This window comes from Giraffa tippelskirchi, chromosome 9 (assembly GCF_054371585.1).
Source record: "Giraffa tippelskirchi isolate mGirTip1 chromosome 9, T2T-mGirTip1v1.2.pri, whole genome shotgun sequence".
Taxonomy (NCBI): Eukaryota; Metazoa; Chordata; class Mammalia; order Artiodactyla; family Giraffidae; genus Giraffa; species Giraffa tippelskirchi.
Window position 1 is genome coordinate 132,040,426 of NC_137283.1, and position 13,854 is coordinate 132,054,279.

At 34.1% G+C, this 13,854-nt stretch overlaps 1 protein-coding gene and 1 long non-coding RNA gene across 2 annotated transcripts in view; one reads left to right on the forward strand and one right to left on the reverse strand.

Moving 5' to 3' along the window:
• The window catches only part of LAMA2 (laminin subunit alpha 2), a 653,829-nt gene that overhangs the window by 361,076 nt on the left and 278,899 nt on the right, over positions 1-13,854 (forward strand). Inside the window, exons 15-17 of the mRNA XM_081529101.1 lie at positions 3,840-3,951; positions 8,975-9,028; positions 9,210-9,323. Coding sequence (XP_081385227.1) covers positions 3,840-3,951; positions 8,975-9,028; positions 9,210-9,323 — 280 coding nt within the window. The remainder of the gene's footprint in view (positions 1-3,839; positions 3,952-8,974; positions 9,029-9,209; positions 9,324-13,854) is intronic.
• Positions 2,800-4,091, reverse strand: LOC145521104 (uncharacterized). Its single transcript, XR_014065109.1, has 2 exons — positions 3,619-4,091; positions 2,800-3,009 (listed from the first exon to the last, which is right to left on the reverse strand). It is a non-coding gene; the product is annotated as an uncharacterized LOC145521104 (long non-coding RNA).

A 13,854-nucleotide genomic window follows, 5' to 3' on the forward strand; every position in this document is an offset into this window, starting at 1 on the left:
CTGGAAAGCCCAATCAGCTAGTATTGTTGTTCAGCCACTAAGTCGTGTCTGACTCTGCGACTCCATGAACTGCGGCATGCCAGGCGTCCCTGTCCTTCACTATCAACTAGTATAGTAATCATGAAATCATCTAATTCTGAAATTAAAGTGATCAGAAATACAAGTTTGTCATGTCATTAGTTGCAGACAAATAGATGTCACAATAAATTCAGATGAGTTCTGGCCTTTGGCTTCAAGTCCTAATGCTAACAGTTTTCAATTTATCTTTTTTGTTAGATCAGATAAGTAATTTTTCTTTCATTTGTCTGATATTATTCATCTAAATGTGGACGTTAAACTTCAGTGTATTGTTTTGGAGTATGTTACTCACTACTCGTAATATAATTTCATTCCATTCCTGTATCCATTTATTCATTTATGGTGTGTTTTTAGTCTTGTATCCAGCCATTTATCCATCTGTCTCTTTGTCTACCCACTATTCATCTATCCTTCTATCCATCTATAGATCCATCCATCCAATAAAAATGTGTTGAATGTGTATTGGGGTGATCAGGCTAGGTTTAGAGATGACACATCAGAATCTCTTTTTTTAAGAACTAGCTTATAAACTTATGTTAACATAAACAAGTAGTATCTTTATTTTAGTAACTCTTGCAAACCTTATGTTGTATTAAGAATTGCCACATTTAGAAATTCCACTCTTGGTAATATACCCCTAAGAATTAAAAATGGATACTCAAAAAGACTTATACACAAATGTTTATAGCAGTATATTTACAATAGTCAAAGAGTAAAAATGCCAGACATCCATCAACAGATGAATGGATAAAGAAAACGTGGTATATTCATACCGCAGTAATAGAATATTGGGTTTCCCTGGTAGCTCAGACAGTAAAGTGTCTGCCTGCAATGCGGGAGACACAGGTTTGACCCCTAGGTTGGGAAGATCCCCTGGAGAAGGAAATGACAACCCACTCCAATACTCTTTCCTGGAAAATCGCATGGACAGAGGAGCCTGGTAGGCTACAGTCCATGGGGTCACAAAGAGTCAGACACGACTGAGCAACTTTAGAATATTACTACCATAAAAATAAATGAAATATTGATATGTGCTACAACCTTGAAAACACTATGCTAACAGAGAGAAGTCAGACACAAAAAGTTGTATATTATATATGTCCATTTGTATGAAATATCCAGAATAGGTAAATCCATGGAGACAGAAGCAGATTCATGGTTGACAGGAATTGAGGAAGTGGTGGAATAGAGTGTGACTGCTTGATAGACACAGGGTTTTATTGTGGAGGGGAGAAGTGGGGGCTAATGAAAATGTCTGGAACCAGAGATGGTGGTTGTACAACTCTGTGAATGTATTAAATGACACCTTAAAGTGATTATGTTATGTGAAATTCATCTCAATTAAAAAATAGTGCCAGTGACACTTTATATACAAGTTTATTTGGTGGGAGAAAAATGACTGTTGGAAAATTTGTTTAAACCCCTATGTAACCCGAATGCTGTAAAACAGTGATTTTTAATGCTTGCCAGTTTAGGACCTTATGCCAAGTTGTCTAAACTGTGCCCCCAGAGAAGAAAGCATCCAAAAAAATGGTGTCAAATGAGTCAATCTGTAGGTAAATATAATTCGCTTGTCTTTAGAGAATGCCAGCTAGCACCCAGCACCTACAGCATTCCCATCCAAATGTCTGTTTTCTACGATTTCAAGACGATTTTCCTTTTCTGCTTTTCAATTATATATGAACTTATACATGTTCCAAGGTATTGTCAAGTCTTGTTGTTGTTAGTGGTTCAGTTTTGTCCAACTCTTTATGACTTCATGGATTGTAGTCCACCGGGCTCCGCTGTCCATGGAATTCTCCAGGCAATAATACTGGAAGTGGATTGTCATTTCCTTTTCCAGGGGATCTTGCTGTTGATTATTCATGTAGTCATTTTGATTCGATTTCAACAGTCAATGTATGTTAATAAAATGCCTAGCATTTTATGACCACATACATGAGTTAGGTACTATATCAAGAATTTTGCATTCATTATTTTATTTAATCCTTTAATGAATTCATTATGTATGGACTCTTGTATTATCTCTGTTACATAGATGACAGTGTTGAGGCCTAGAGATATTAAGTCATTTCTTCCATGCTATGGGACTGGTAAGATCTCCAGAGGATCCCTTCCAGGGATCAAACCCGGGTCTCCCTCATTGCAGGCACATTCTTTACCACCTGAACCACCAGGGAAGCCCCTATCAAGCTTCTAGGGTTAGGAAAATCAGGATGAAAGCAGAGATTTTGGAAACTTGTTGCCAGAAAACTTATAGCTTAAAGATTGCCACTTTTGAAGATACATTTAATGAGCCTATTAACTTTGTTCTCTGGCCTGATTACAACATAGATTCACAAACTGGCAAGGTCTTCGATAATTGTGAATCACCAATCAATAAAAATCTACCACCACTCTTAAGGAAGCAACTAAAAATGCATGTCCTAGCAAGAGTCATTGTATCTTTTTTATAGTTAAATAATGGCATATTAGATGTTGTGGAGAGCCATCAATTATTTTATAAAGCAATACTTATCTATGAATCAAGAGCAGTCATTTAATTTGTGCTCTTAGAGTTTATTTAAAACTTATTTTAATACATTAAAATGACAAAAATCTAGTTTAGATCATAGAAATTTTATTTTTTTGTATTTTGATTCTATTTCAACAGTCAATATATATTAATAAAATCCCTAGCATTTTATAACCACATACATGAGTTAGGTACTACATCAAGAACTTTGCATTCATTCTTTCCTTTAATCCTTTAATCAATTCATTATGTATGGACTCTTGTATTATCTCTGATACATAGATGACAATTGAGACCTAGAGATGTTAAGTCATTTCTCCCAGACTATGGGACTGGTAAATGTCAGAGACAGCATGTGAATCTTGATCTCTCTGGCTCTTGAGCTTGTGTTCTTAACAATGAAGATTTTGTATTTTCTTTAAAAAAAAAAAAGTGAAAAGCCAATAAGACATCGATGACATTTATTTAAATTGTGAATGTATATCGGTTGCATATTTTGGAAGAAATACATACACACAACGTACATATATACCATTTTATGTAATGGCAGTTTCAATTTGGCCAAATCAGCTTTTTCTCAAAATAACAAGTGATACCAAATCTCTGCTAAAATCACCAGATCTGTACAGAAGTACCGATAAAATGAAACTCATAAATACAGGAAGCAGTGAATTTAATTTAGGCCTAAAACAATTTAGGAAAATAGATCTAACTAATATAACTGAACATTTGATTAAGTTTCACTTTTACCTATTAATATGCAGATTTATTTCTGAGAAAAGGCAACAAAAATAATTTCCTTCTTTCTTTTCCTTTGCTTCCATTTTTGTTTGAATTTAAAAGATTGGACTGAATATTGTGTCCCTCTGCTTTTCTAGTTTAATTATTAAAAATAAATCAGTCATATGAATATTTCCTGTTTTAAAAAATCCTTCAACTATAATTTTAAACTATCTCCAAAAAAAAAAAAAAATAAGAAAAACATATAGCCAAAAACCAAGAAATGAGCAAGAATGGTCTTATACCTTTTCAGCATTTGATTATGGTACTGGTTGTGAGCACTTTTAACTGGGCTGACTTTGCCTAATATGATGAATGACCAGAACTTCAAGTTATATTCATTTGCCTTCTTTCTCATCATAAGCATGTGCTTATGTTTACATCATTGTTCCTATACTATTCCTCAAGAGATGTAACACCTAGAAGCTTGTTTACTTATTTACCATCTCTTTTTCCTTCTGCTCAGGCTGAGCTCTGTTGACCTTGAATCTGCAGTCCCCTATCCTACTGACGGAAGCTTTGCAACAGCTGTAGAAGTTTGTCAATGTCCACCAGGGTATACTGGCTCCTCCTGTGAAGTAAGTTTACAAGAATATAGCTTCAGTGCGTTCTAAGTTCTTTCAGCATTAACTATTAAACTATTCTAAAATGAATTTAGTTTTTTCATCAAGGATTGCCCAAATGATAGTGTCTTATTACTTGAAGAACTTCAATGTCTGCCAAAAGTCATGACTCTCAAACAGAGTGTTACTCATATGATGTCATCCTGAAATCATAGTTCTCCTTATGACATAATAGCTAAAAATCTGATGTTTTTGTAAGTTTTTGTTTTCTCTTTAATCTGTTGATAAAATGGGATGAATGATGATGGAAACTGTTTCAATATATTTCTCCTTCAGTTCCACCTGAGTACTTGAGAGGAATTTAGCACTATTTCTTTTCTTTTTCACTTTCTCCATTTTTTAATCCTGTGTACTACATTCTTTCTCTACTTTATCCTAAGAATACAACCAATTCACAATCATCTGAAGGACTCAATCTTTAAAGTGTCAAGAACATAATATATGGAAGAAATGCCTTGATTCAGAAAATTTTGTACAGGTCTTTGATTTGTTTAGTGCCTAAAGTTTGAGATATTTATTGTTGTCTCAGTATTCTAGATTAATGTTCCTTACTTAATATTGCAATGTGTCCTTCTAAGATAATAATTTTTATTTACTTTTATATATGTTTTAGGTAGTTTGAAAATTGATTTTACTTGAAATCTGCTCAAAAAATATAAGTGCCATTTCCCTGATAGAGGGCATGACTTGTGTATAAATAGGAGCTTAAATTCTTTAAAAATGGTGCCTTTAAGGAAGAGAGAGATGTCACAGAAAATGTCCTGGGGTGGAAAAATCTGAACTTGGAAACTAAATAATGGTAACAATTAGGTAGGAAGAAAAAAGCAAGTGGGTGTGGAAGAGTCAGAACAAAGAAACAAAAGAAGGATAAGAAAAAAGCTTCCTGTGCTTCTCACACAATAATGGTTAGATAAAGTTACCTTGGAATCCATAAAAGAAATTAATCAAATCAGAAGACAAGGAACTCTGAAACTCTGGAGTTTCTCTCAGGCTTCTTCACTTCTTCTACTCTCTAATAATCCTTTCTTTTCTTTATTGAAGCTTCCTGTCCCTTAGCTCACTATTATCTATCCATATCTTTTCCTGATTTCATTTGCTTTTTTACTGAGTTTGCAAGGGCAGACCTTCTAGTTTTGTTACCATTGATATCCCCAGATCCTTTAAAAGCTGAGTAAACTCCAAACACCATTGTTGTTGTTCTTGTCCAGTCCCCAAGTTATGTCTGACTCTTTGCGACCCCATGGACTGCAGCACACCAGGCTTCCCTTCACTGTCTCCTGGAATTTGCTCAGATTCATGTCTATTGAGTCCGTGATACCATCCAACCATCTCAGCCTCTGTTGCCCCCTTCTCCTCTTGCCCTCAATTTTCCCCAGCCTCAGGGTCTTTTCCAGTGAGTTGGCTCTTCGCATCAGGTGGCCTAAGTATTAACATCTTAATTCTAGCTTGCCTAAAACAGATTATATGATTCCATGATAAATCATTCTTTTCTGTTTTCTTTGGGGCCATAAATGTTGATTCAGAATATTTTTAATCATTTCTACTTTTTATAAATCCCTACACATTTTATTTTTCAAATATTTTCATACTTTCCTAGAACTGTCATAGTTCATTTCACTTAACAAGTGGAGCAGATGAGGAAGTGAAAGCAAAGTTAGGTAGTAAAAAAAGTGTTTTAATTAAAATCTCAGTTTCCTCTTCTACATGATGGAAATATTAACTACTTCATGGAAGTATTCATATTTTCATTTTAGCTAACAGGTATTGATGACCATTCATTTTGATAAGATCAAAACTCTTGATATGGATGGTAATGTGATGAACAATACACATACAGTCTATGGCCTCAAGGACATTACATTTGATGATAGACTAGACAATATGCCAGAGAGAAAATGTAAATAAACGTGGTAGATTTCATGAAGACAACAAGCAGGGAGCCTTGATAGAGGTTCTGAGAACAGGTGTAGGAAGATTAGATGGAAGGGACTACATTATAGGTTGTTGGGAAGACTGTCTAAGGTAGTAGCATCTAAACTGAGCTCTAGGGTCTTCTTAGGTAAAGGGAACCAATGAGGAAGTGAAACAGAGTTTGGAATCTGCAAGGACCTGAAAGAAGGCACGTATGGCTGGAACTTAATAAGCAAGGGGAGCATAACACAAGACGTGCCTGGAGGAGCCAAACCATTCAGAGCTTTGCATGCATGATTAAATACTTATAGTAGTATTCTAAATGCAATGAAAAGAAAACTTTGCTGCTCCTGCTGCCCAGTCATGTCTGACTCTCTGCAACCCCTTGAGCTAGGCCAATAGGCTCCTCTGGCCATGAAGTTTTCCAAGCAAGAAGACTGGAGTGGGTTGCCATTTGATATGATACCATGATCTGAGTTAATTTTTTTGAAAAAAAGTCATAACTACAGTGTGTAGAACATACTGTACGTGGCAGGGATGGTGGGAAGTAAAATGGTCAATATGCTATTTTGTTAGAATGTAATGATGATACAGGTTTGTTAGGATAATGGCAGAGGATGTGAAAAGACATGTTGTTTATTTTAAATAGATTTTGGTAGTAGAACCAATCAGTCTTACTGATAGACATGCCACAGGAACATTGAAAGTAATAATGATTTTGAAAATGAGTCAGATGTCGAGTTTGAGCAGTAGAATGTGGTGCCATTTACTTAGCTGAGGAAAACTGAGGGAAGGAACACCTGTGGTGGGGATGATAAAATCAACAATCCATTTTGGAAAGATTAGGCTTGAAAGAGCTATGAAGTATGTTGTCAAAGTCCAGTTAGAATATGTAGGTCTTGACCTCAGAATATCTGTCTGGTCTAGAGATATGTATTTGGAAGAAATCATCAACTAGACGACTGAATAAAATTACCTGGGAGCAAGTGTGGGGAGAAAAAGAGAAAATGACTAAGCCCCCAAGAGCTCCTGACCATAAGTGAGTTGAAGCAGAGGAGACAGCAAAGAGATGGGCAGAAACCTGGGACTGTGGTATCATGAAAGCTGTGAGAAGAGGGCTTTTGAGGGAGATAGAAATCAGCTAAACCATAGGTTGATGAGAGATCAAATAAAATGTTAATTGTAGAATTGTTCATTTGATTTGGTTCCCTGGAATTTGGTGGCATGGACAAGAGCAGTTTTAATCCAGTGATTATGACACAAGACAGATTAGGATGGAGTGAACCATTGAAGGGAAGTGAGAAAGAAAAGATATTTTAGAGCAGTCTTACCTAAAAGAAAAAATAGGTAGGTAACTGAAAGTTATGGAATATTAAGAGAGCATTTTTGTCTTTTTTTCTGTTAGCTAATTTTTCACAGAGATACAAGTCATATTTTTGAGCTGATAGTAATGATCTAACAGAAAGGAAAGCTATTATTGATGCAGCACAGAGTGGGTATATTGGGAAAACAATTACAAGTGGTGTGATAATCCTTTGAGAGTATGAGGAATTCTGCATGCCTCATCCCCATTGTTCTAGAGGGAAATATGACTAATGGAAATATGGGCTTATGCTTGTGTACTTGGTAATAGAAAGATAGTTTCCACTGCCTTCAATATTCTTTGTGACTAATGAGATGAAATCACTGGCTAAGAGAGAGGTGTAAAGAGTGGGAAAGGCTAAGAGAGAGGTGTAAAGAGTGGGAAATTTAAAGAGGATGTAGGATAAGTAATATATTTGCAGATATATATGTGTGTGTGTGTATATATATGTGTGTGTATATATATATATACATCTTATATATTGTATATGCCTGTATATAAATATGTATATCTTATTAATGACAATTCTATGAATATTTTTCCTCAAAACAGTAAATCAGTTCTTTCCCTATTATCAACACCCTTAATTTCTACTCCCTTCTGAATATATAGCTTCACCAGTTTTTAGAAATATACATTACATTACAAAATCTATTCTATAATGAGTCTAGGGTGACAACATTTTTAATGAGGAAAAATTATTAGAAAGGGTTAGAAACTTGACACCTTCTTTTCTATACTGCCCAAATTAAGAAGAAAGTTGCTTTTGTTTTCCTTTAGGATATGAAGTATCAGATCATCCTTTTTTTATGTCTTTGCTATTGATGTTCAAATTTAAGAATCCTCATATCCTGAGGCAGAAGGAACATTTCCAGCAATACACAGCACAATTCTATATTCTTTATTACCTCAGTGGTTTCTCTCCTGTTTCCACTCTTAGCTAGGAAAAAAAGGCCTTTTCATGATATATTGTGTTATAGTTAACCATCCAGAAATATAGTAAATAACTCACAAAATGCAGTTTTAACTTGAGGGAGGTCATAAGCTCCTACAAGGCAGCAGTGTTTGCCCCCTTTATTTTGTACCCTGTCCAGTTGATAGTGACCCCCACAGAAGGGATACTTAACCATGACAATGAGCTGAAAGCCAGCACTGATACTCAGATGCTCTGTGACCCAAATATCCTTTTTCTAATCAGAATTCTTTTTTTGTATGAGAAAGTATTTTACACTTTAAAAAGGAGTGATGGATGTAACTAGAGTTCTAGTAGAATAAAACCAAAAAATAAAATATCTAAGGAATGTGTGGTAAATAAATCATAAACTATTTTGTGTAAATTTGAGAAAGTATAATAGGATGGAGGAAATTGAGAATGAGAACTATAGATTATATATGTGTAGAAGTCAGCCATGTAGATGATCAAATATAAGAGTGAGTGCTACCTTCTTTCCAGATGATTGCAAAGATTTTCTGAAAGTGACAGAGTTAAGAGCAGGTTGCATGTGAGAAAGGGAAAACTATTCCAGAGAATCTACAATCCTTGGACAGAACATTAAATACTCTAGTAGGCTAAGGTTCTGAAGAGTCCATTTATGTTGGCTGCTTTTTTTCAATACTTTTTCTTCCGTTTTCTTGTCTGTGCTTTTTACTTTGAGACTGTCATGGTTCAGTTCTTTATATCTCTGCTTTATTTTGCTATTTCAGAAGAGTCATCAAGTTAATGCTTCCTCTAATCTCATACCTGCCAATAACACTAAGGTCAGTACAAAGCCCCCATGTCAGGAGGAATAGCTCTACAGCCATATTTGCATAATGGCAACGCTTTGACATGTACATTTGCTGGGTTTGCTACCTGAATATGTTTCTTTATCTGCTAAAGACAAAACTAAGCTTTAAAAAAAATCCCTGAGACTAACTTGAGACCATATTTTCCTTTCAGTCTTGTTGGCCTAGGCACAGACGAGTTAATGGCACTATTTTTGGTGGCATCTGTGAACCCTGTCAGTGCTTTGGTCATGCGGAATCCTGTGATGATACCACCGGAGAATGCCTGGTAAGTGCTTTCTCCATTGGGGATGTTGATTGACAGGGCTGAAATCAGCTCAATAAGCCCTGCAACTCAATAACTACCTTTGGGACCTTAAACACTTTGAGTCAAGAAGGGATTTGATGGCCATCTTTATATTAAACTGAATTGGAAGCTGAGAAGGTTCTTTCATACGTGGTCTCCCTGACTAACAAGCATTAGGAAGTGTTTACTCACGTTAGTCTAAGGATTGAATTAAGATCAGATATATCATAATAAAACATAACTAATGACTGGGATACATATCTGCCACAAATATATATGGTTTCAATCCCTTATGTAATTCTACCCCAAAATTGACTGCATTTCTGTAACAGGAAATGATTTGTATCCCCATAATATGAAAAGTATAAAATATAACCTCTGTAATAAGCATAATTATACTTTTTTTTCACTTTGAAAATGAGGGCATACTACATTCTTTTTTATTGGAAAATTTCAGCATTGAACTAAATTCAAAACATTGTGTGTAGGTTAAAAATAATAAATATGTGCAATACATATTCACCAGAGCTGCTTACTCCTTCTACTATTAAGTCAATACTGTAACCAAAAAAAAAAGGCCTGCAGAGGGTGAAGCACTTTCCATTCTGCCAAGAAGCTTTTGGATTTGAGATTACGCTGAATAGACCATTCTGATTAACTCAAGGGCATGTTAGTCTTATATTGTCTGACATGACATGAAGCTTGAAACAACACTTCTCATTTCATTAATCTTGCAGAAACACAATTTGAAATGGTGCCAATTTAGGAGGATATCATATTCCTATTTCCCTGTAGAATTTAAGGCAGCCTCTGTTATCTGTATTTCTTAATGTTCTCTCTTTCTCTTGCTCATTCTCCCCCCTCCCCTACCCTTTTTCTTCCATTTAAAAGCTTCTGGGAAAAATCCAGAATGAAAATTCAGGGCTTTTGTTTCAATGTAATTTGGCATTTAGTTTTATTGATGCTCTTTCTGTTTTCTTTATAGAAGATTTTGTTTAATTGCATTGCAGGATAAAGCATGATAGCCTTAATTTGTGGATCAGTAGATTTTTCAAATGGCATTGTTATGAACAGAAAGACTAAGTGATTTTCATTATACAATAAGTCTTTTAAAATGTACCTTGGGAAAAATATTGAGGTACCTTTAAACTCTTTACTAAAGTGCAAGAGGAAATACTCAGCCCAAAACAGATATAGATTTGTTTTACTTAAACATAAAAAGACAAAAATTAATATTCCATGATAGCAGACTCATAATGCTTCCAATAGCAATATTTCATGCTGCATTCATTAAGATTAAGTCTAAAATCATGCTGTTAGTCCATTTGGTTATAGGATATTTCTAAAAATGAAAGCCCATTGTTTTAGAGTAAAATAGTTTTATCCAGCATAATTTTGGGGGGAAGAAGTGAGGGAAATCAATGATTATCTGAGGCCTTCTACTAATGAACTCTATTGACTTTGTTTCATGGACAAGGAGATAGGAGGCTACTTCAAATAAGCAAGGAATCTTAGGGAAGCAACAGAGACCTTAATGATTGACCTTAATGACTTTAATCTCCAGATATTTTCTGGAGACTTCCAAATACTCTTTATCTGAAATGGTACTGATAACTAAATGCTGCTGTCCCATTTTGAGCATATTAATTCTAACATGATCCACAAAGATAAAAATATATATAAGTGCTGCACATCAAAAGCAATCTTACAGTTCAGTTGCTCTGCATTTTAGCTTCTTTTTAAAAAATTATTTATGCTTTCCCTCCTAGCATTAAACAGAAAATTTTTGAAACTTTTCCAGATAAGCTACATTTTAGTTAGTTTGGCTTTGAAATCTAATTAGAAATAAATTGAAATATTTTTTGATATCAGACCAAAATCCAGACCTCTTTTATAGTGTGGACCTATATTGAAAGGTCAGTTTGACTCGCAGTACTTTTGAAGTGACCTAAGAAACAGTCAAGTCACATGGGAAGATTGCATACTTGCTCCTTGTCATTGTTCTTGTGATAAGTGATGTGAACAGACATTTGCAGAGCGCTTTGGAGCAGGATACCTGTAAAAATCACCAGCGAAACTTTCATCTTTTTTTCAGTTTGAGTTTCCATTGTATTGTTGTCTTATTACTGTTTTATGGTTTCAATTACAAAAACAGTTGAGTTTTAAGATTAATTTTATTATTTCCATTCAGTGACATATGACATTAGGAAATGCAAGAAATGTGTTATTTTTCTTCCAAATTAGTAAAGCAAAGCAGGGTCTCTGGGTTGTACAAGATTTTCAGTTGAGTTTTAGAAAAACCATTTTCAACATGGTTAAAACATAATCAGTTTTATGATCTTGTTTTTTATTTTTTTTATTTTTATTTTTTTTTAATAAATTTATTTATTTTAGTTGGGGGCTAATTACTTTACAATATTGTAATAGTTTTTGCCATACATTGACATGAATCAGCCATGAGTTTACATGTGTTCCCCTTCCTGGACCCCCCACCCACCTCCCTCCCCATCCCATCCCTCTGGGTCATCCCGTTGCCCCGGCCCTGAGCCTTTGTCTCATGCATCGAACATGGAATGGTGTTCTGTTTCACATATGATAATATACATGTTTCAATGCTATTCTCCCAGAACGTCCCACCCTCACCTTCTCCCTCAGAGTCCATAAAATTGTTCTATGCATCTGTGTCTCTTATTCTGTCTCGCATATAGGGTTATCGTTACCATCTTTCAAATTCCATATATATGCATTAGTATACTGTATTGTTGTTTTTCTTTCTGGCTTACTTCACTCTGTATAATGGGCTCCAGTTTCATCCATCTCAGTAGAACCGATTTGAATCGGTTCTACTGAGATGATCTTGTTTTTTAAAGCCCTAAATCTTTGAAGATATAATTTTGATTGTGTCAGTATAACAATATACAAAGAATATTGCAACAAACATACTATTTTTTTTTTAGTAAGAGCCAACTTTAGTTAAACTTGAAAACTGAAAGGAACTAATATGAAGATGAAATCAAAGAGGAAAGCCTTTCATCAGATTGATCCATGTCTGACAACTTCCAACCAGATGTGCTGTTACTTAGACAAGTGTTGATAATAAAGTTAACATCTTTGCTACTTTGATAGAAGGTTGATAGATAAATTTGAGAATTTTAAATACCTTAAGGAAAAACCTATTTTCAAGTATTAACAGATACTAAAAAATCACCTATTCACTTGTAGTTCAAACTGTCATAGGATTTCAGAACTTGAAAGCTTCATATATTATGGGCTTCAGCTCTCACATTTTACAGAATATAAGCAATTGATTCAGAGTTAAATTATTGGATTTTCATTTCATATCTTCTATTCAGTAAAGAATCTGTCCCTCTCCCCAAGGAATTTGACCAACTATTTTCTGAAATGTTATTTATATGGTTTTAAATTAAATATATTTATTAAATATAATTAAAATAGAACTTAAAATATACTGGAATAAATAATAACTCAGAACTTTCATTAAATCAAACTGGCTCTCCCATTGGTCATCAAGGTTAATAAATTTTTACTTTATGCTTAAAATGAATTTATATTTTGGCTGTTAGCTATTTCCTCTACATATTTGGTTGTTGATTATAAAATTAAAGGTTTTACACTCCCAACTCTGATGAACTCTTTTGAAATGAGAAAAAATAGAATTTTATATGCTTGTAAAATTAAAAATATATTTCAGTCACAATAAATCTATGTTGTGTGACACTTAATAGGCATTATATAGACTTTATTGTATTATAGGAGTTTGAAGAAGTTACATCTACACAATGCCAAAACATATAAATTGATCAAATTGTGCTATTGAAAACTTTATAGACAATTTCATTCATTAATTGATTGTTCACCCTTACCAGTCTTGATGAATTTTGTGAATACTAAGTTGATAAATCTACTTTAATTAATATGAAGAAATCAAATATAAATTACTTTATTTTAATTTTCTTTAGTTTTAAAAAGTACATGGTTCCAGAAAATGCTAATTGATGGAAAATGCTGTATTATTTTAAAAACCAATGTCTGAGGGAAATTGTCATATGCCTTGTGGTTTTATTATTTATTAGTATACATTTAAAAATTTCTCATTCCTCCCATCCTTTAATCATGAGTCAAGCAAGGCACTCACAACTGTAATACATTAGTGCATCCTCCACATCATCAGACCATACTGAGGTCCAAATTAATCTCGGATGTAAGAGGGCTATAGTCTCAGAGGACTTGTATGATTAGCCACAGTTCTCATTAAATCAGCAGTTTTAAGTTGAACAATTAATTTTTACCTAAACCAGGTACAATTTCCATTAAACATATGTCATTTAGACTGTGTAGAGTCTAAATGTATGTTACTACACATACACATATTTCTTTAAGAAAAAAATAAAAACCAAAAAAAAAGAAAATATGATTTACATAATGAAAAAACTTTATAGTGAATTTCAGTCATCTTTTTGTTAAGTATGCATATGCTGAAAATAGCATGTAG